Genomic DNA, 21816 nt, shown 5'->3' with positions numbered 1-21816 from the left:
TTTTACAGGTAAGACTGGGAAGGCGACGGTGAAGACAAAGCAGGGATGTGAAGGCGAAAATAAACAGTAGTACCTACTAATAGGTAGTAAGATTGTACCGTGGGAATCTTGGGATCAACATCATTATTTGTAATAGATCTGGGATTTTTTACCTCATTGAGTTCTTACTTAGGTACTTGTAGGTATTTATTTTCATTTCATTTCATTTTATATTATTTATAGATTTAGAGAACACACACTTTAAACTCTCGCGTTTTGTACACATATTTTTAATGACATTTTTATGCGATTAAAGTTCATTATTTTACCTTTTTTCCTCCTCCTGACTTATTTCCAATACTCAATACTCTTTCAACTATTTTGAATTATCTTTTGCCTTTGAAATGTGTTGGAGGAGGATGCTGGGCATACCTTAACTGAACCATAGACAAAACTTAATTCTCTATGACTGAACAGAACAGAACACCACGGCTGTCTAGCATCTGCTTAAAACTACCGTTTTTAATAAAAATAACCTGGAAAGGTTGGTTATTAAGGGTAAGATCGAAGGCACGCCGGGACCCTCAGTGATGAGGAGACCGATGCAAGGAGGACGTGATACACATGAGCTAATTATACTAGAAGAAACCATCCGATTCTACCAACGAACCAACCAACCAACTCAACTGAACAATACTGTCCCTCGCTCCTTGAATGTAAGCACTTGACTTTTATTAAGTGACGCTGAGTGATGCGTTGTTTATTATTTATTACCGGGAGGCAAAGGTAATTGACATATACACATACATACACACACACACACACGCACGCACGCACGCACGCACGCAGGCACGAACGCACGCACGCACGCACGCACGCACGCACGCACGCACGCACGCACGCACGCACGCACGCACGCTATTGTTAGATATATTGTTAGATATTGCGCGATAGTTGTAGTAAAGTATTTATAGTTAATGAATAATTAATTTTATGTCATGATTATATTGTAAATCTTAGGTAGAAATAAAATACATAATATAGTGTATTCCGATGGTGTTATTATTTTTTCACATCACCTAATCAGAAAATGGATTTTTCTTCCCTGCTAGGAGGGATCAAAGTGGCACTTTTCTGTTCAACAAACAAACAAACAAAATTTACTTTATTCATGTAGGCCTAGCAACAAGCTCTTATGAATCGTAATTAATCTTAATCTAATTATCAGAGCAATTTATTGATGTTAGTATTATTCCATAATAAAATTGGATTATTATACATATCAAATTTAACACTAAAAATTTCACAAAAGGATCGTCAAACATTAAAAAGATTGTATAAAAAAATACTAGTCTAGAATTTCTAGAATAAAATCTAAATGTCAAAAAAAAAAAAAGCATAAGTAACAAAAGAAGTAGATAGTATTACATCGGAATATCCATTTCCTCATCAATAATCAAATATACCTAATAAATAAATAATCATTTCGAATAACAATTAATCCCACGTTGTAATATCATTGATGTAGTCTTGTGTGGTATAATAAGCTTTAGAAATAAGTTTACGCTTTACATAATTCTTAAATTTATTAATAGATAATTCAGTAATATGGTTTGGAAGTTTATTATAAAATCTTACACAATTACCCATGAATGATTTTTTAATTTTATGGAGCCGAGTGAAGGGCACTGCGAGCTTATGTTTATTTCTAGTATTAATATTATGAATTTCACAATTTTTCCTAAAATTTACAATATTTTTATGTACATACAGAATATTCTCATAAATGTATTGACAGTGCACTGTCATTATGTCAATTTCCTTAAATTTATCTCTAAGTGAGTCTCTATGGTTCATTTTGTATATTGCTCGAATAGCCCTCTTCTGCAGAACAAAAATGGTATTTATCTCTGAAGCACCGCCCCACAGTAAAATACCATATGCCATAATGCTATGGAAGTAACTAAAATATACTAATCGAGCTGTTTTCACATCAGTTAACTGACGGATTTTGCTCACTGCAAAAGCTGCAGAGCTCAGTCTATTCGAAAGAGTAGCAATATGGGGACCCCACTGGAGTTTAGAATCTAAAGTTATACCAAGAAAAACTGTACTATCAACTAATTCCAATTCCTCATCCTTCACAATGACACTTGTTTGTACATGCCTTACGTTACTACTAGTGACAAACTTAATACATTTAGTCTTTTTCTCATTTAACAGTAAATTATTAACATTGAACCAATTTACTACTTTTGAAATAGCATTGTTTACATCATTGTAAGCTTGTTGCTGACGTTTGACTTTGAAAATAAGTGAGGTGTCGTCTGCAAACAATACTATATCATGGTGGGTCTTAATAAGGAATGGCAAGTCATTTATGTAGATAAGGAACAGGAAAGGCCCCAATATTGACCCCTGTGGTACACCCATAGAGACCAATGACCCAGGTGATCGCTGTCTTTTCACATCGACCCTTTGTATTCTACTATTTAAGTAGGACTTAAGTAAATTCAGTGCCGATCCTCTAACTCCGTAATAATGAAGTTTCCTGATTAATGTTTCATGACAAACACAGTCGAAGGCCTTAGATAAATCACAGAAGACACCTAAAGCATCTCGTGACTCCTCCCAGGCATCGAAAATATGCTTAATTAGCTCAACACCAGCATCGGTTGTTGAGCGACCCCGTGTAAAACCAAACTGCTTATTATGCATCAAATTATTAACGTTAAAATGTCGTACTAATTGAGAAAGAACTAATTTTTCAAAAATCTTGCTAAATGTTGGTAGCACAGATATCGGTCTAAAGTTAGTGGGGTCAGAGCTGCTACCAGATTTAAATAAAGGAATTACTTTACTATGTTTCATTAGATCAGGAAACTCGCCGCAATCAACACTGTTGTTAAATATAACTACCAAGTCAGGCGCTACAATTTCTACTAAGGATTTGACAGCATGTACAGAGACTCCCCAGAGGTCATTAGTTTTTTTGACATTAATTGATTTAAACGCCTTTATTACATCTGAGGTACAAACATGTTCAAAATGAAGGTCTCCACAACACTCTGGAGCGTTATGTTTTAATAATGTAACAGCAGATGAGGGTGATGAATTTAAATCCTTAGTTGTGGATACTGGTACCTCGGTGAAAAATTTTTCAAATTCTGTAGCTACTTCTAAATTGGAATCTATAATTTTGTTATCAATGTTTAGTTTAAGTTCTTTAATTGTATGTTTCGAGCGACCAGTCTCCACATTTATAACTTTCCAGGTTGCTTTAACAATGTCCGAACTACTTTTTATTTTCTGACTTAGATAATTTCGCTTAGCTATATGACAATCTACTTTAAACTTCTTCGAATACTCCTTCACATGTTCTTTAAATTCATCACTCTGATTAAACCGCCGTTCCTCATATAAGGCATACAGTTCACGTCTTCTTTGATGTAAGTCCGCAGTAGCCCACTCACTAAAAACTGATGCACCACTAACTACGACTGATTTTGAGGTGAATATCGCATTATAATGATCCATAAAAGTGTGAAAGAATGAATTATACATACTATTAGGACTCATATCGGAAGACAAAAAGGGTAGCGCCTGAACTAAACTTAGCTTCATTCTTTCCACGCGGTCCGAGGTTACCGGTACAAAAGTTATTTGTTTTCTCATGGTATTTTTCCTTAATGCCTCAAATACCATTAATTGACCTAAGTGGTCTGATTCTAAATTGCTGATAACTTTTTTAGCAATAGGAAAAATATCTGTGAAAATATTATCTATACAGGTTGCACTAGTAGCAGTCACTCTAGTGGGCTCCATAAACATGTGGTTGAGATTACAAGATTTAAAAAGATTCAATAATCTACAAGACATTGTTGAATTTTCCATAGTATTTACATTAAAGTCGCCGCATATAAGCAATTTCTTACTAGAAGATGATATTTTAAGTAGGGCAGATTCCATTATGTTTTCAAATAATTCAAAATTACTTAATGGCGGCCTATACACACAGACAACAATAAATTGCTCTAATTCTACTGCACTTAGTTCTATAGTCCGTTCAACAGACATGGATACAATGTCCTTACGTTCCTTAAATTTTAACTGACTATTTAATATAATTAATGACCCACCATGTATGGAACTAAGTCTGGTGAACGAACTTCCCGCCTGGTGATTATTAAATTGGGGCATTAATTCATTATTATTTAACCAATGTTCAGTAAGACATAAAATATCAATATTAAAATCATTCAAAAAAAGTTCTATCTGTAAATTTTTTCCTCTAATACATTGAATATTTTGATGCACCAGGTGGATATACTTTCCATGTTTGCAGTATTTTTCATTATATTTATTTAAAACTAAATTGCCAGAGACAGAATCTTTTGTCTTAACAGCTAGTTTAAATCTATTAAATCATTGGTTATGACTGGAACTGTTAAGTACTGGATATACGCACGGGAGGAGACGCGCGGGCGGCGGGCAGCACGCGACGTCATCGCGGCAAGCCGCGAGCGACCCGCGGCCCACCACTTCGCTTTACCTACTTCACCGGCAACGGACGAATACCGAATCTAATTTTATAATTGTTTGGCCGGGCTTTTTCATGTAATTAAGGCGGAATAAACCAGCCTATTTTGATACAGTCCGCGATTTTATTTCTACGTCCCAGTAGGACCCTAACATTGGTCCTTTAGGATTCTCACCGTCTTAATTCGCGAAGATAACGGTCAACCGACTTCAAAAATCTCCGGGCGCTTCAGACGTGGTCTTCAGCTGTAGAAGATACCTGGTGAAGACTCTTCGTATTCATCGTCTCAACGGGTACTCCGCCTAGCAACCGCGCACGCCAGAGAAAAAGAAGCTATTCGGAAATTTGCATTGCAACGGACTTTGGACGCATCGAAAGTGCGAGTCATCTTGAGAACAAAGGAAGTTGACATATTTTATCACGAGTCACTGGTGGACGTTTATAGACATACGTGAGTTCGTTCCATATTTTTCCCTTATAAAATCCTTCCTTTTCCATATAAATTAAATTTAAAATATTTAAATTGCAAGTAGTTTCAGTGAGTGCTTTCGTATTTCATCATAAGTGTAGTTTGCAATTGAGCTGCATTCTTATTTTGCTGTAATTTCTTGTGTTTATAATCTTTAATTTACTAAATTGCAATTACAAGTCACATAGCACCCGACTAACAGGAATTTGCTTACAACGCAGTTCGCTCGCTTCTTATCGCCGGGTGGCAACTAGCTCAGTGCGCTTGCTTGCATTTATTTTTTCCTTAATTAGTATTGCAATAAGGTTGCTTACGCTATATTTTAACTTCATACGCATAAATATTTATTTAATCTGGGTCATTAGAACATCAGTTTATTGCTTATTCTGTTACCATGACGGCCGCAGAGACCCTTAAACAGCTTGTTAGGAAACGTAGTTGTATAAAAGGCAAAATGACAATTTTTAGTAATTATTTAGACGAATTTGGCACTATAACAAAGCCTAGCATAGTACAACTTTTAGATTTAGAAAGCAGATTTAATAAATTCGATGCCTTATACGCCGCCTTCGACAAATTACAGGACGAGATCGAGATGCTTTCGGAAACCGCGGATTCAGAACGCGAGGAATTTGAAACGAAGTACCACGAGCTGGTGGCAGGGGCGCGCAACCTGCTCGGCGCGCGTCCGCTGCACTCCGCGACCTTGGACGCTGCGCGTGAGGGATCCGTGGCGAGTTTCGAGGATGCTCAGGCAGGTGGTCATAAATCTAATTGTGTTAGGTTGCCAAAAATAGATTTGCCGACTTTTCAAGGTCACTATCAGCACTGGCTTGAGTTTAGGGATACATTTATCTCATTGATACATTCCAGACAAGATATGGATAATATTAATAAGTTACATTATCTTCGCGCGTCTTTGAAAGGTAGTGCCTTACTTGTCATAGATAACTTAGATTTTAGATCTGAGAATTACACGTCTGCGTGGAAATTATTGTGCAGTAGGTACGATAATAAAAGGTTACTTGTGAATAATCACGTCAAGGAACTTTTTAACATTGAGCAAATGAGCAACGAATCTTGTGCATCAATTAGACGTCTTATAGACGTTACTAACAAAAACCTGCGTGCACTTTCAACTTTAGATGAACCAACTCAACATTGGGACACGTTAATTATTCATATGATGTCGGAAAAATTGGATAGTGTGACGCATAGGGCTTGGGAGGAGCATAGGAACAAACTCACTGATCCTCCATCTTTAGAAGTATTTATTACTTTCCTTAGCAACAGAGCAGACTTGCTGGAGACTTTGCAAGAAAGTAAAGGTAAAAATTACAAAACTGCAAATAAAAATACTAGCAACCTATGTATAGATTCTAATAACAATAATAGTTCATTTAACAAAAAAAACACAAACAAAACATTCAACAATCAACATAAAAAACTATTTACATGTCCGGTGTGCAATCAAACTCATTTTCTCTTTAACTGTGAAACATTCAGAGCCCTTCCTATAGAAAGTCGTATTCAAAAGGCTAAAGAATCAAAGGTCTGTCTTAATTGTTTACGGCCTGGGCACTTAGAAAAAAGTTGCAACCTTGTGCCATGTAAATATTGTAAACAAAGGCATAACACGCTTTTACATTTGCATGAGCCCGTGGCTCATTCTGAGCCCACGGCTTCCCCTGTTTGTAATTTCGCTGAATCACGCCATGATGTACCGCAATGTACTACTGCGCCGCATGCTTTAATGTCCACAGCGATCGTGAAGGTGCGCGACGGCGCGGGCAACGTGCATACGGCCCGGCTGCTTCTGGACAATGGAAGTTCCTGCCACCTCGTAACAGAATCACTCTGCGGTAAGCTGGGTTTGTCGCGGCGTAGTGTAGCCTCCACGTTGACAGGTGTTGATAAAATGAAATCACGGCTTACACAGTCTTGCAGTCTTAATATAATGTCGTGTTATGAGGATTACAGCTTTACTTTGAACTTTTACATTTTAAAAGAAATTTCGGAACCAACTCCGGCTTCTTACTTTAACATAGACCATATCTCTCTTCCAAAAGGAATCTTTTTGGCTGACCCTTCATTTAACGTACCGTCAGCAATAGACATTTTAGTAGGGGCCGATGTATTTTGGTCCGTTTTAGGTCACAATTCCATTGAATTAGGTAAAAACTTACCGAAGTTGTTTGAAACGAAGCTGGGTTGGTTGGTGGTCAGGGATCTCACCCATCTTAAGTCACCGTCTTCTGCTCCAATTTGTAATTTTGCGCATGCGGAGCCCAACCCAGATTTAAGTCGTTTTTGGGAGTTAGACACGGTTGCAGCCAAACACTCTTTGTCACCAGAGGAACGCGCCTGTGAGGAAAATTTCTACCGCACTACTACTCGCAGCGAGGATGGCCGGTTTATCGTTACGATGCCGCTAAAGGAAGATCCTGCTGTCTTAGGCGATTCGTTTCAAAGGGCAAAGTGCCGCTTTCTGTCCTTAGAGCGTAAGTTTACTCGAGAGCCGATTTTTAAGGAAAGATATGTCGACTTCATGCGGGAATACGAACTTTTAGGTCATATGACTGAGAACAGAGAGTCTTCGGCTGGCTGTCTTCAATCCAAGGTCAATTATTACCTTCCTCATCATGGTGTGCTTCGCGAATCGAGCCAAACCACAAAGCTGCGCACAGTTTTTGACGCGTCAGCACCTTCAAGCACTGGCGTGTCTCTTAACCAGATTCAAATGGTCGGACCAACTGTCCAGGAGGACCTTTACTCCATTTTGCTTCGTTTTCGACAGCACAAGTATATCGTAACTGGTGATGTCGAGAAAATGTATAGGGCGATTGATCTTAACCCTTCTCAACGCTCTCTTCAACAAATAATTTGGAGATATGATTCCTCACAGCCCTTAAAAACCTACACTCTTAATACCGTCAGCTTTGGGCAAGCTTCGGCACCGTACTTAGCAACGAAGTGTTTGGTTTCATTGGCATCTAGTGCCATCGATAGCGATGTTAAAGAATCGATTCAGCGGGATTTTTATGTTGACGATTATTTAAGCGGCTCATCGACCATTGAAGATACAATTAGGCTGTGCAAGGGTGTTACATCTACTTTAAAATCAGCGCAATTTAATTTAAGAAAATTCCAATCAAATAACAAGTACATACTTGAACAAATTTCTCCTACTTCGGAAGCAAATAATATTTTGGACATTTCTAATACTGACAATAATAGTTCTTCAAAAACTTTAGGTTTAAACTGGATTTGTGACTCTGATATTATGTCATTTTCTATCAACATCCAACTTAATGAAAAGGTCACAAAACGTCATATTTTATCAGTCATCAGCCAAATATTCGACCCATTAGGCCTAGTTAACCCTTGCATTGTCGAGGCAAAAATTGTGATGCAGAGGCTTTGGATTGAAAAGAGCTCATGGGATCAAGAGGTCTCGCAGGAAATCAAGGAAATGTGGTTATCGTTTGTTAACACTTTGCCTCTTCTTAACTATTTGATGGTACCTCGCTGGGTAATTGCTGATAACTCAGTGAGCCATGAAATTCATGTCTTTTCAGACGCTTCAGAGCGTGCGTACGGTGCCTGTCTATATATTCGTTCGATTGATAGGTCAGGTCAGGTAAAAGTGCATCTTTTAACATCAAAGAGCAAAATAGTCCCAATTAAGCCTACCACAATACCTCGACTTGAATTGTGTGGGGCTTTGATGGCTGCAAGGCTGTGTAATAAAGTGGTAAGCTCGTTGACTCTTCATTTCAATGAACGTAGATTCTGGTGTGACTCCACCATTGTTCTGGGGTGGTTACGTACACCACCAACCAATCTTAAAAGCTTTGTTCGTAATAGGGTTCACGAAATCCAAGAAAGCACTGGGGGTCACACGTGGAGCTATGTACCGTCGAAAGACAATCCGGCGGATCTTGTTTCTCGTGGGGTGAAGGCTGACCAAATCAGCGGTTCATCCTTGTGGTGGTCAGGTCCAACATTTCTGTTGGAAGCAGAATCTCAATGGCCAAAAATGCCTAACACTCACGTGAAGCACGATCTACCTGAGTTGATTACTTGTTCTTTGGCGCTTGTCGATGATCGTAGTACTGATTGCGTTTCTAAATTAATCGAGAACAAATCAAGGTTAACTAATCTACAAAAAATAACAGCGTATTTACTAAGATTTATTCATAATTGTAAAAATCAGAACAACAAATTAACTGGTCATCTTTCAGTCCAAGAACTTCAAGATTCGTTAAATTTAATTACTCAAAAGGCTCAGTTGGAAATGTTCCCTGAAGAATATGCTGTTTTGACAGCCGGTAAGGCACTACCTACCAAAAACCGTTTAATTTCATTAACGCCTTTCTTAGATACAAATGGTATCATGCGAGTTGGTGGTAGGCTTGATAATTCTCCTTATTGCTACAACACTAAGCACCCAATTCTTCTATGTAGCAAGCATCATTTAACGAAAATTCTATTTAGACATTTTCATATCAAACATTTACATGCTCCACCTCGACTCCTTCTAGGAACTATTAAACAAACTTATTGGCCATTAGGTGGCACAAATCTTGCAAAAAACACTGTAAACAAATGTGTACGTTGTTTACGCTTCAAACATGACACAGTTCAACCCATCATGGGCCAGTTACCTGCATCACGAACTGATTTAGAGTTCCCTTTTCTACATTGTTGTGTCGATTACGCGGGGCCAGTGTTGATAGCAGATCGAAAAGGTAGAGGATGCAAGCTTATAAAATCCTTCTTGGCAATCTTTATCTGCAACTCGACCAAAGCCTGTCACATCGAGCTCGTCACGGCTCTCTCTAGTGAGGCGTACATTGCCGCTTTAAAGCGTTTTGTCTCTCGTCGTGGATTACCATTGACCATTACAAGCGACAATGGGACTAATTTCGTTGGCGCTTGTAATGAATTGGCACAGCTCCTTATGAAGTCAGATCTTGAAGGTCAGGTAGCGCAGGAGGGCATCGAATTTAAATTTGTACCGGCATATACTCCTCACTTCAACGGTCTGGCGGAAGCGGCCGTTCGCTCCACAAAGCATCATCTTAAGCGACTGCTACAAACTACTCACTTCACTTATGAGGAAATGGCGACTTGCCTCACTGAAATAGAAGCAGCGTTAAACAGTCGTCCCCTCACACCATTCTCCACTGATCCCTCCGATTTTTCAGCTTTGACTCCTTCTCACTTTTTAATTGGCCGCTCACTTATGTCTATACCTCAGCCACAAGTGTCTGATGTGAACATCAATCGTCTGGAACGATACAAACGAATCCAGCAGATCCGACAGCACTTCTGGGCCCGATTCTCGGTTGAGTACGTCGGCCTGCTGCAACAGAAGCTGAAGTGGCAATCCTCAAACAAGGAACTCAAGCTCGGATCGCTGGTCTTAATAAAAGATCGAGCTCTTCCACCCTTAGTGTGGTCCCTAGGCCGCGTAATCCAGTTGTACCCAGGCAACGACGGAATCAGTAGGGTTGCGGAAATAAGGACGAGGAGAGGCACCATTAGGAGAGCTTTTAATAACATCTGTCCCCTTCCAGATTTTTGAAGTCTTCCTCCACATACTTCAACCCGGGCAGCATGTTAAGTACTGGATATACGCACGGGAGGAGACGCGCGGGCGGCGGGCAGCACGCGACGTCATCGCGGCAAGCCGCGAGCGACCCGCGGCCCACCACTTCGCTTTACCTACTTCACCGGCAACGGACGAATACCGAATCTAATTTTATAATTGTTTGGCCGGGCTTTTTCATGTAATTAAGGCGGAATAAACCAGCCTATTTTGATACAGTCCGCGATTTTATTTCTACGTCCCAGTAGGACCCTAACAGGAACCAATTCCATGTTCATACTGGGCTGCTCAATAGGAGCAGAATTGTCTGCCAAATTCTTGGCAGAAATGTCAAGTAAATATGATAGCGATAAAGCTATTTGTCTTTTGTAATAATTTGAAAGGCAACACTTGCCTTTAGTCAAAAACACCATAGGCATATGGTATTTACTAACAAAATTGTTAGTGTCAATTATGCTAAACTTACTACTATATGTACAAAGATTATATAGAGATATATTTAACTTATGTCTAGTGGTATTTTCTGCCTCTGACATTTGCTCACAATAGGGGAATGTGAAAAAAATAATTTCATGCACTGCAAGCGAGTTTAACTGTTCAAAGTATTTATTTAAATTATTTTTGTTCACATTACCCCTATTCCCCATAAGAATAAGCAGTGTTGTCTTAGAATTAATATTACTGTCATTTAAAATTTGTTTTAAGATATTTTCAAAGCTACTGTGAGGCAGACAATTGCTGATTGTACTAAATCCCTTTAGGCAAAAGCTTAAAAATGGGCTCATATTGCTTCCAATTTCATCAGAATACATAATAACATTAGGTTTAGGTGTGCTTTGTTGTGTAGTGTGGAAGGAGCTATTATCATTTACATGCTGTTGTGGTAAACCGTCACACAGGCTTAGGTCGAGTAAACTGGTCGACGAATGTTCAGTCACTTGCTTACAAGCACATGACTGGGCATTGGTCAGTGACTCAAACCGTTCTGAATTAAGCTTAATCTGGGATATTAAATCATCCATGGCCAAAGAATATTCATTAATCACCTTTTTAGAACTCTCATTTATTTTTTCTAAGGATTCTATGGAATCCTCCAAACTCTGAATTTTTAATTTTAAAGTCTGTGTGTCGGTTTCATATTGCAATTAACTATTTTCTAACTGGGCAGAATATAAATCTAACTTATCCACTAAATTAACATTAATTTTACAAAATCTCAATTTTTTAAAAAACAATTTATTTATTTTTGACAAGTTTTGGTTTTTTTTATGAGTCTATTTAATTTAATATATTTCTTTAGTTTGTTCCCGCTGCAATTTACTAACCTTGGTGTGGTAGTATCATAGGCTAAATCTGTAGTGGCCACAAGGTTTTCAATTGGTGCGGTAACCAACTGAGAGTCGGGCCGGACCAGTTCTTCAAACAAGCTCTGAGAGTGTGCCGCTGCTGCATTGTGTTGGGTCTCCTGTAGCTCATAGATTTGTTCGTGGGCGTCGTGCAGTGCTCTCTCCAATGAGTTGATGTCCTTCAGGGCCTGCTCATACGCAGCACTACACTCAGTGAACCTGTCAACCGTCTCCTGAAGCCGGGCCCGCTCTGAATTTACATTATTGTAGTCAGCTTCTAATGAGCAAAGTTCCTTTTTAAGCTTATCATTGCTACTAAGTACTAATAATAGTTCCTTCTCACTGTCTTCCCTTTCACTGAGCAATTGAGCACAAGATTCCTTGGATATTTTCAACTCCAGCAAGGTAAGTTGGAGTTTATCAGTCTCCTGCTGGCGAGCCGCTGCGGCTGCTCTGCGGGTAAGCATTGTAGACAGTTTTGCAATTGAAATTAACCCCAAAAATAAACAAGGAATCGCTCACTCAAGCTAAGTGATATTTAGGTACGTACTTACGTGAAATAGTGACGATTGACTGTATCTACACTGCGTTCTAACCCTGTACAATGATCAACGCTTTATTATAAACACATTTAGTAAATATTAGTGATAAAAAAAACCCAGAAAGGATTCCAAGGCGAACGCAGGTTTCAAACTTATAACCTGTAACGGCTACAAATCTGAGATATTACAAGACACTAGTAAACGTCACTAAAGCACTTCACTTATTATGTATACATAAAACTTAATGTTAAAACTATTTGATTCACACTTTTAATGCTTAATATTACATGAAATATCATTAAAATTAAAATAATTACAAGGGACCTAGCAAAATCAGCTGCTTATCGTTTGACAGCCGGGGTTGCCATCCAACGACATTTCATTGCCAGTATAAAATATTAATATAATTAACTATGAACATCCTATGTACAGCCTGGCAAAAAAGAGTAGAAATTAAAAAGTGGCAACACTGTAGTGTCAACACAATTTTTTTTTCCTCATAGTTGATGTGAAAAGCAGTATGTGTCACACGGTATCAAAATTATTTCGTCTTGGGCGTTAACACTAGAATTCCTCATTACGCTCAGGATTCTAATTTAGAATTTCTATTGTAGAATCCGTCGCTTCATTCAGGATTCAATGTACGCCCTTGACGGAAATATATCATTTTGATCCCTTGTAACACAAACTACTATTTAACTTACCTACAGCTGAAGTTTGTATAAACTTGGTTATAGTGCCTGGCTAATAAGGAAAATTTGCATGCTTCTTCAAGTAAAATGTACTTACTCATTTAAATCAATATTACCAACATTTGGCAAATAAATAATCTATATCTTTTATCTTTAAAAGTTTTATTTTATCTTTTATCTTTATCTTTTATCTATATCAGTCTATATGTAACGATGAGCTCAAACTATTTGACTTTCCAGCCGAGTTAACGTCTTGTGCAGATAGATTATGCAACAACCCAAGTCATAAAATAGTGCTTGATAACATGTATACCAGCTTAGTTAATGTTTTGACGGAGGCGGCGAGAAAGTCTAGTAGGGAAGAGCAGAGAAAAGGGAGAGCAAGAACTCGAGTGGCTGGGTGGAATAAGTACGTGGCTGACGCTCACAGGGATGCGAGGAGTAAATTTTTATTATGGATGGAGTATAATAAACCAAAGCATGGACCTATCTATATATGGATATGTGTGACAGCAGAAGGCTTTTTAAATCCAAGTTAAAGTGGTGCCAGGACAGACAAGAGCAGATAAAATGCGACATTCTGGCCACAAATAAGAATAACAAGGATTTTAAGGCCTTCTGGAAGAACACAAGCAGATGGAACGCCTTCACGGGTGTCCCTGTTAGCGTGGGCGGTGAAAGTGACCAAAAAGCTATCGCGAATAATTTTAGGCGCGCTTTCGATGTATGTCCGCTTTTGATAGCAGAAGACACAGTGGTAAACAGTGCTGAGGCTGTCGCAAGCACGAGCTCTGTAAGGTTTACCTCAAAAGAAGTTGATAAAGTAATTAAGAGTATGCAAAGAGGTAAATCGCCAGGGCACGACGGTCTCAGCATTGAGCACCTTAAACATGCTGGAACACACTTGCCTCGTATTCTGGCCATGTTCTATTCATTGTGTCTCAGTCACACGTATTTACCGGTACAGCTCACGAGAACAGTAGTAGTCCCAATTGTAAAAAATAAGACTGGTGATCTGTCAGACTCGAGTAATTATAGGCCCATTTCACTTGCAACTATACTGGCTAAAGTTCTTGACAGCTTGCTTAATGCACAGCTTTCTAAACACATCAAACTGCACGACGCACAATTCGGCTTTAGGCCGGGGCTGTCGACCGAAAGTGCGATTTTGTGTCTTAAGCAAGCTGTCAGGTACTACAAGGACAGGAACACGCCGATCTATGCGTGCTTTCTGGACTTGTCAAAGGCGTTTGACCTGGTTGTGTACGACAAGCTATGGGACAAGCTTACAAAAACGGGAGTGCCCAGTGAATATGTCGCATTGCTTAAACATTGGTACAACAGCCAGGTCAATCGAGTGAGATGGGCCGGAGAGGAGTCTGACGAGTACAGACTACAATGTGGGGTGAGACAGGGAGGGCTAACATCACCTCTCCTTTTCAACCTCTACGTAAACGAGTTGATCGAGGCACTCAGCAGGGCACATGTCGGTTGCCATATAGGTAATGTGTGTTTTAATAATATAAGTTACGCGGACGACATGGCCTTGCTGGGGCCCTCGGCTGATGCAGTACGACAGCTCATCAATATATGTGAGGAATACGCCAAGCAGCATGATCTAAAATACAACACGGCCAAAAGTGAGCTTCTTATTTTCAAAGCTCGTAAGTATAACCCGTCTACGGAGCCGAGGATCATGTTGTGCGGCGCACCTCTAAAAGTTGTAGATCGCTTCAAGTACCTGGGGCATATGCTCACAAATGAGTTGAATGATGATCTGGATCTGGAAAGGGAGAGAAGAGCGACGGCAGTGAGAGGCAACATGCTCGCCCGCAGGTTCGCACGGTGTAATAAATCAGTTAAATTGACGCTCTTTAGAGCTTACTGTCAGAATTTCTACACGTGCAGCCTGTGGGTGAAGTTTACACAACGAGCCTATAACGCATTGCGCGTTCAATATAATAACATCTTGAGGATGCTGTTGCGGCTGCCGAAGCACTGTAGTGCGCCCGGCATGTTCGCCGAGGCGCGAATAGATGACTTTTTCGCCATTAGGCGGAAAAGAATCGCCTCCATGCTGAGGCGGGTGCGCGGCAGCAGCAACAGTCTTCTCAGGATGTTGGCCGAGCGCCTCGACTGCCCGATTAGAAAGATTTGGGTGGAGGTGGCAATTGGGAGAGCTAAATAGAGCATGGCAACCTGCGCTCCTCGTCTCGCAATGGCCACACATCTGCCAAATACTAGTTTTTAGTCATTAGTTTTTATTTTTATATTATAGTTTTCATTCGTTCTTTTATTTTTAGTAATTAACATAGTTTTTAAGTTTATACCTACTAATAACGCTATGGATCAATGATCTGAAATAAACGATTTTTATTTTATTTATTATTATTTATTAAAGCTTGGAAATCTGTTTCTAGTGTGGGTACTATAGGTAGAGTATATCAGGCTGACGCAACTAGGAACAAAAAAATGTTTTGTATGGACTTTGGTGACCTAGCCATAGCCAACAAAACGGGCAAGTGCGAGTCGGACTCGCGCACGAAGGGTTCCGTACCATAATGCAAAAAACGGCAAAAAAAAAACGGTTACCCATCCAAGTACTGACCCCGCCCGACGTTGCTTAACTTCGGTCAAAAATCACGTTTGTTGTATGGGAGCCTCACTTAAATTTTTATTATATTCTGTTTTTAGTATTTGTTGTTATAGCGGCAACAGAAATACATCATCTGTGAAAATTTCAGCTGCTAACTAGCTATCACGGTTCGTGAGATACAGCCTGGTGACAGACAGACGGACGGACGGACGGACAGCGGAGTCTTAGTAATAGGGTCCCGTTTTACCCTTTGGGTACGGAACCCTAAAAACAAAATAAAAAGTCAGTGCTATTCATCTGTCAAGTCAACTGTCAGCCACATTGCTTTGTTGCTTGTCATGGCGGTTCGTAGGTTTTACTTACGTATTTCCTGCAATTTCTTTTTTAAAAGCGTTAGTTATTTCACAAAACAGTCAAACGTGATAAGAACATACAGGGAGTCAATAGATTTTATTTAAATGCCACCGAAAACTAAGTTGTTTAAGTGCGAAATATGTGGCAATTGATACGCTCGCGAAAATCGCAGAAAAAGAAGTTTATAGCGAAATTTCCATTAGATGAAGACCGGTAAGTATTGCTTTAGATACTTTTAGCCTTATTTTGGTGTAGCAGGCTATAAAATCGAAAATTAGATATTTCATAGAGTCAGACCAAGAAAAGTATGCAGCGGATTTGATACCCCACGCAGTGCACGTGTCATTTTAAACGTCAAACTTCTATGAAATTATGACGTATAAATAACAGTTTCACTGCGTTGGCCATCAAATCTGCTGTAGACTTTTCTTGGTCCGACTCTATCCACTTTCATTGTGAACTAGGGATGTACTACAATTATCGATAACTGCAGCCTAATTTTGTATCAATGTAAATAGTAAATAAAATAAAATTTCCTGATAACTTGCATGCAACATGACTATAATTATTTCTCCGAATATTTTTAGTGGAAAATTATCTATCATCTGTGCATTAATGTAATGGACATTAGTATATTTTTAAAATCTAGTAATAGGGGATATTACTGCAATGTTCTGCCACCAGAGTGCAGCCCTACCGACTCTAGTAAATTCATAGACTAACTTATACATACTCTGCCTTAAACTGTTTTTTGACAAGTTTTCACAGACAATAAATTATGACATTGATGCATCAAGGCGGTTTGCTAACAAGGGCCTACCGGTAAACGCGAAAATCGAAATCTAGTTATCTGCCTCTTTATCGCTCGAATATGCAAGAGTGATAGAGAGGTTAGATAACAAAATTTCGACTTTCTTGTTTCGCGGTAGACCCCCAGATTGTGACAGATAGTGGTAGTGGCGCTACCTACGCAGAGTTTTGCGTAATATTCCCTATTATTTAAGATTTTAACCTGAAATATAAGAAAATGTATGTGTGTCTTAATTTTAATTATTCAATGTTTTTAGATGCAGCCACTGCCTGCATCTGAAAACATTGCCTGCAACTCAAATAAGTTGTAAAGGAAGACTTAATTTTATTATTCAAGAATATAATATATAGAAAAAAATCTTTTATCAGGTGAACACACATTTTCCTGTGTTACCTGTGGACCGTTGAACCGTCGGGATGTATTTTAAATTAATCAAGAGTGAACAGGCACCTTCTGGGCGAGCTCGCTCCATCGTAGGCCACGTGTCCATGAGTAAGCCCATTCATAATAAAATAATAATAACTTCTGGCTAAAATGGTTCCGATGCTCGCACTCCTACTTAGCAGCACAATTTCAACAAGCCCTCGAACTTGGTTCTCTCCCACCTTCCTTAACAACTGGTGTCACCTTCCTGCTCTATAAGTCCGGTAGTACCACGGAAGCGAAGAACTACAGACCCATCACATGCTTGCCTACACTCTACAAGCTCCTTACATCCATTTTGAGAGCAAAAATCAACGCGCACATTGTCGCAAACAATATTTTGGCCTCTGCTCAAAATGGATGTAGGGTTGGGTCCCGTGGTACTAAAGAGCTCCTCCTCATAGACATGACCATCTGCCAACAAATCCGGCGGACCAAGGGGGCCCTCTCAGCCGCTTGGATTGACTACAAGAAGGCCTATGATTCGGTGCCTCATTCATGGCTGGGGAGGGTCTTAGAGCTGTACAAAGTTGATGCAGCTTTGAGAGCCTTCCTAAGCGCGTGTATGGGGCAGTGGACCACAGTCCTTCGTCAACCAGGAGGCGGGGATGACCGACCTGGCCCACAGGATTTTATAAGGATTGAGCGAGGAATATTTCAGGGCGACAGTCTGAGTCCGCTATGGTTCTGCCTAGCTCTGAATCCCCTCAGCACCTTGCTGAAGGATTTGGGACTAGGTTGCCGGCTTCGGAGAGAGGGTGAAGTTATTTCTCACCTTCTGTACATGGATGACCTCAAATTATTTGCACCAAATACCCAAGGCTTGTTGGAGCTACTGAAAACCACCGAAGTCTTCAGTAGTGCCATCAACATGGAGTTTGGTGTCGATAAATGTGCGGTTATGCATGTACAGCGGGGGAAGGTTGTAAATTCAACAAATTTACAACTTTCTGAGACAATGTCTTTCAGGTCTATCTCTGAATCAGAGACCTATAAATACCTTGGTATGTCACAGTCGTTGGGTATTGAGGACGAGGGTATTAGACGGTCGGTGAAGGAGCGCTTTTTCAGTCGGCTCACAAAAGTCCTTAACAGTCTTTTGTCAGGAGGCAACAAAGTGCGCGCCTTCAACGCCTGGGTAATGCCTCTTCTCACATACTCCTTTGGCATACTAAGGTGGACTCAGACCGAGCTGGACGCCCTGGATCGGAGGGTCCGGTCACTGCTCACCACACATCGCATGCTACACCCACGCTCGTCAGTTATGAGATTGTACATCCCACGGAAGTGTGGAGGCCGAGGCTTCCTAAACGCCAAGGATCTCCACAACCGCGAGGTGTACAATCTCAGGAATTATTTCCTTAACAACGAGTGTGGGATGCATCGTGATGTGGTGGCAGTAGACAGGAACCTCACGCCGCTCTCCTTGGCAAACGAGAACTGGCGCAAACCTGTGGTACTAAGTACTGCGGATCGCAAGGCGGCATGGGAGAGTAAGGCGCTACACGGGCGGTTCTACAAGGCCCTCACGGGACCCGATGTGGACCTGCTCGCGTCGGTGAACTGGTTACGATTCGGGGACCTCATTGGAGAAACCGAGGGTTTTGCCTGTGCAATTGCGGACGAAGTGATGATGACGAACAACTATCGGAAATATATCCTGAAGGACGGTACGGTCGACATTTGTCGGGCATGCCGCCGTCCCGGAGAGTCACTCAGGCATATCATTTCCGGTTGTTCTCATCTTGCTAACGGTGAGTACTTGCACAGACATAATCTCGTAGCCAGGATTATTCACCAGCAACTTGCTCTTCTATACGGCCTTGTGGACCGCGAAGTACCGTACTACAAGTACTTACCTGCGCCTGTTCTCGAGAATGGTCGTGCCACGCTCTATTGGGATCGATCTATCATCACTGACAGGACTATTGTCGCCAATAAGCCTGACATCGTGCTGATAGACCGATCGCAGCGCCGGGTCGTGCTCGCCGACGTCACCATCCCCCATGATGAGAATCTCGTGAAGGCCAAGAAGGACAAGTCCAGCAAGTACCTAGACTTAGCTCATGAGATTACCGCCATGTGGGATGTTGACTCGACGATCATTGTTCCGATAGTCGTGTCAGCGAACGGTCTCATAGCGAAGAGTCTCGACCAACACCTAGAGAGACTCTCGCTGGGTGGTTGGATCAAGGGTCAGATGCAGAAGGCGGTAATTTTGGACACGGCGCGTATAGTACGTCGGTTCCTCACTCTGCGGCCCTGACCACCGGCAGCTTGGGCCCTGCCCCGCTGCCGGCGGCACCCTAGGTTAGGTTTTTTTATAATGTGTTTATATGTATTTTTTATTGTTTTGTAAGTGTTTTTATATTTCACTTTTATATTCATATTATAAAAATACCTAACTTAAGACGAAAAATAAATAAAGAGGAATTATTATTATATTAAATAATTGAAAAAAAAATCATTTCACATATTTTTATTTTAACAAATAAAAATCGTGTTCACATTTAAGTCCAACCATGTAATTAGTCCACTCAAAGAACACTATATATAACATTATGCGACTTAAATGAGGACTTGATTCTAACCTGATTTCGAGTACGAAATTTGTTGACAGGGGCCCATGTTTCAACCCTCCCCAATTTATCGATATCGATAAAATACGCAAGCGTGTAGCATACTACACTTATTTAAGTCTGTTATGTTGGTACTATTGTTCTTTGACAGTTCTTTGTAGTACATGTTGGTAATGATTGGAGAACCAAACATACACACAGACTGATCAAGTTGCTAGTAAGGAAGTCCCGTCTCTTAAAACGTAATGATTATATTCTCTTTGGAGTATATAATCACACATCCATTTCAGCTTGAAAGACTAACTTATTAATGACTACATTAGTTTAACATTTCGACGTTACAAAGGAGGTACGAGATACCATCTGTTACAAAAGCAAACCCACCAAGGTAAAATGTTGCCAAGACGACCATATTACTCGCACTGTCAAAAAGATATCAGATCTCATCTAGACTAGCCCTAACTTCACAAACGCTACACCTTAGTCAAAATAAGTGGCTTGGCCGTTTCGTTACTACAAGAATATTGTACCTATAACAGAAAAGTTAATGATCAGTGAATAAATTTTTCACCCTGGTGTAGAGTTTGTGAAGTTAGGGCTTGTAGAGTTAGAATTAATAGCTTGGCATGCCTTGGCTCTAGATGAGATCTGATAACTTTATGTCAGCGCGAGCCATGTGGTAGTCTTGGCAATATTTTACACGAAAAATTTTTTGGTGAGTTTTCACTACTTTTTGTAGGTTACTTATGACAATCATCATAGATTTATAAGGCATAGATCGAGTGTTCGTACATCCCTAGTGAAGCCATTTCAAGTGCGACGTCACGTCGCACTCGTGTCACCGTATTCGATCGGCCCTGGCAGTACCCAAGGTCACGTCGGTTTGTGTACACCTCCCGTTTAAAAATCAAAAACACAGGAAATATGGTTGTTTGTGCATTGAATGGGTGTCACAACGCATCATATCATAAAAACAAACCGACTTACATTACATTTCACGCGTAAGTATAGAGTTTAAAGTGATATTTTGACGTAATCGTAACTACAAAAATCCAATGTTTCGTCAGCCGCAATTTGTTATAAATGTTGCCAGTGTAGTGAATATTTTTTCCTCAAAATGGGACATGACGTTTACATTCTAAAATGAATACGCTTAATTGAAGTTCCTTGTGTAATTATATAAAAATTATATATTTTTAAATATTTCATAATTTTATTTCAAATTATGTAGTAATTTCATGCACATTTTAAATAAAAAATTGTTAAAATGGATCATTTTTTTTATTTAAACCTTATTTCACAAAGGACTCTAATGCAAAAAATCCTTATATAAACATAAAAAGCTTTTGCTATTAAATCTACACACAAATTATTAATAACCAAGTGTTAAGGATATTGTTAAATCCCCACTTTGTGGGAAAAATCTATATACTGGCAACACGTTTTTGTATATGTGTGTGTGTTGCTGAGCGTAAAACACGAGCCTCCCACGCACACATCGATCGTGTTTCGGCTTCACTTTTGGCAGGTTAGCCGTAAGGGGACTATCTGTCTATGCGTTATTAGTTTAAGACAATCATCCATCCCCTAATTTAAAGGAAGGGAGATGATTTAATAAAAATCCTGAAATAGGTACTGATAACCGATTATGTGGTTTGCTCGAACGCAGCCCTACGGCAGGTGTCAATGGTGACACCAGGACTGGCGCGGCCCGAACTGTCAGAGGAGGATCGCCCGCATTACTGCGTCGGAGTGTGATTTACTTGAAGCTACGCCTGTTTTCCGTGTTCTATGTATTAAATCCTTTATTTAATGATGTATGGTGTTTTCTCTCTTAATAGTTCAGAAGCGAGATGCGTAATTTACGTCCA

General features: G+C 40.0%; 2 protein-coding genes across 2 annotated transcripts in view; both read left to right on the top strand.

Annotated features, from left to right (window-relative positions):
- Positions 1–70, top strand: part of LOC134806702 (nose resistant to fluoxetine protein 6-like) — a 31061-nt gene extending 30991 nt beyond the window's left edge. The window contains exon 14 of the mRNA XM_063780027.1: positions 9–70. Coding sequence (XP_063636097.1) covers positions 9–70 — 62 coding nt within the window. The remainder of the gene's footprint in view (positions 1–8) is intronic.
- A 4375-nt stretch (positions 71–4445) lies between these two features.
- On the top strand, positions 4446–10820 carry LOC134806617 (uncharacterized). Its single transcript, XM_063779942.1, has 2 exons — positions 4446–4970; positions 5572–10820. The coding sequence occupies exon 2, from the start codon at positions 5584–5586 to the stop codon at positions 10576–10578; it is 4995 nt and encodes a 1664-aa protein (XP_063636012.1). The 5' UTR covers positions 4446–4970; positions 5572–5583; the 3' UTR covers positions 10579–10820.
- The last annotated feature ends 10996 nt before the right edge of the window (positions 10821–21816 follow it).

The sequence above is a fragment of the Cydia splendana genome, chromosome 3 (assembly GCF_910591565.1).
Source record: "Cydia splendana chromosome 3, ilCydSple1.2, whole genome shotgun sequence".
Lineage (NCBI taxonomy): Eukaryota > Metazoa > Arthropoda > Insecta > Lepidoptera > Tortricidae > Cydia > Cydia splendana.
Note: the sequence above shows the minus strand (reverse complement) of the source record. Positions and strands in the feature narration are given on the sequence as shown.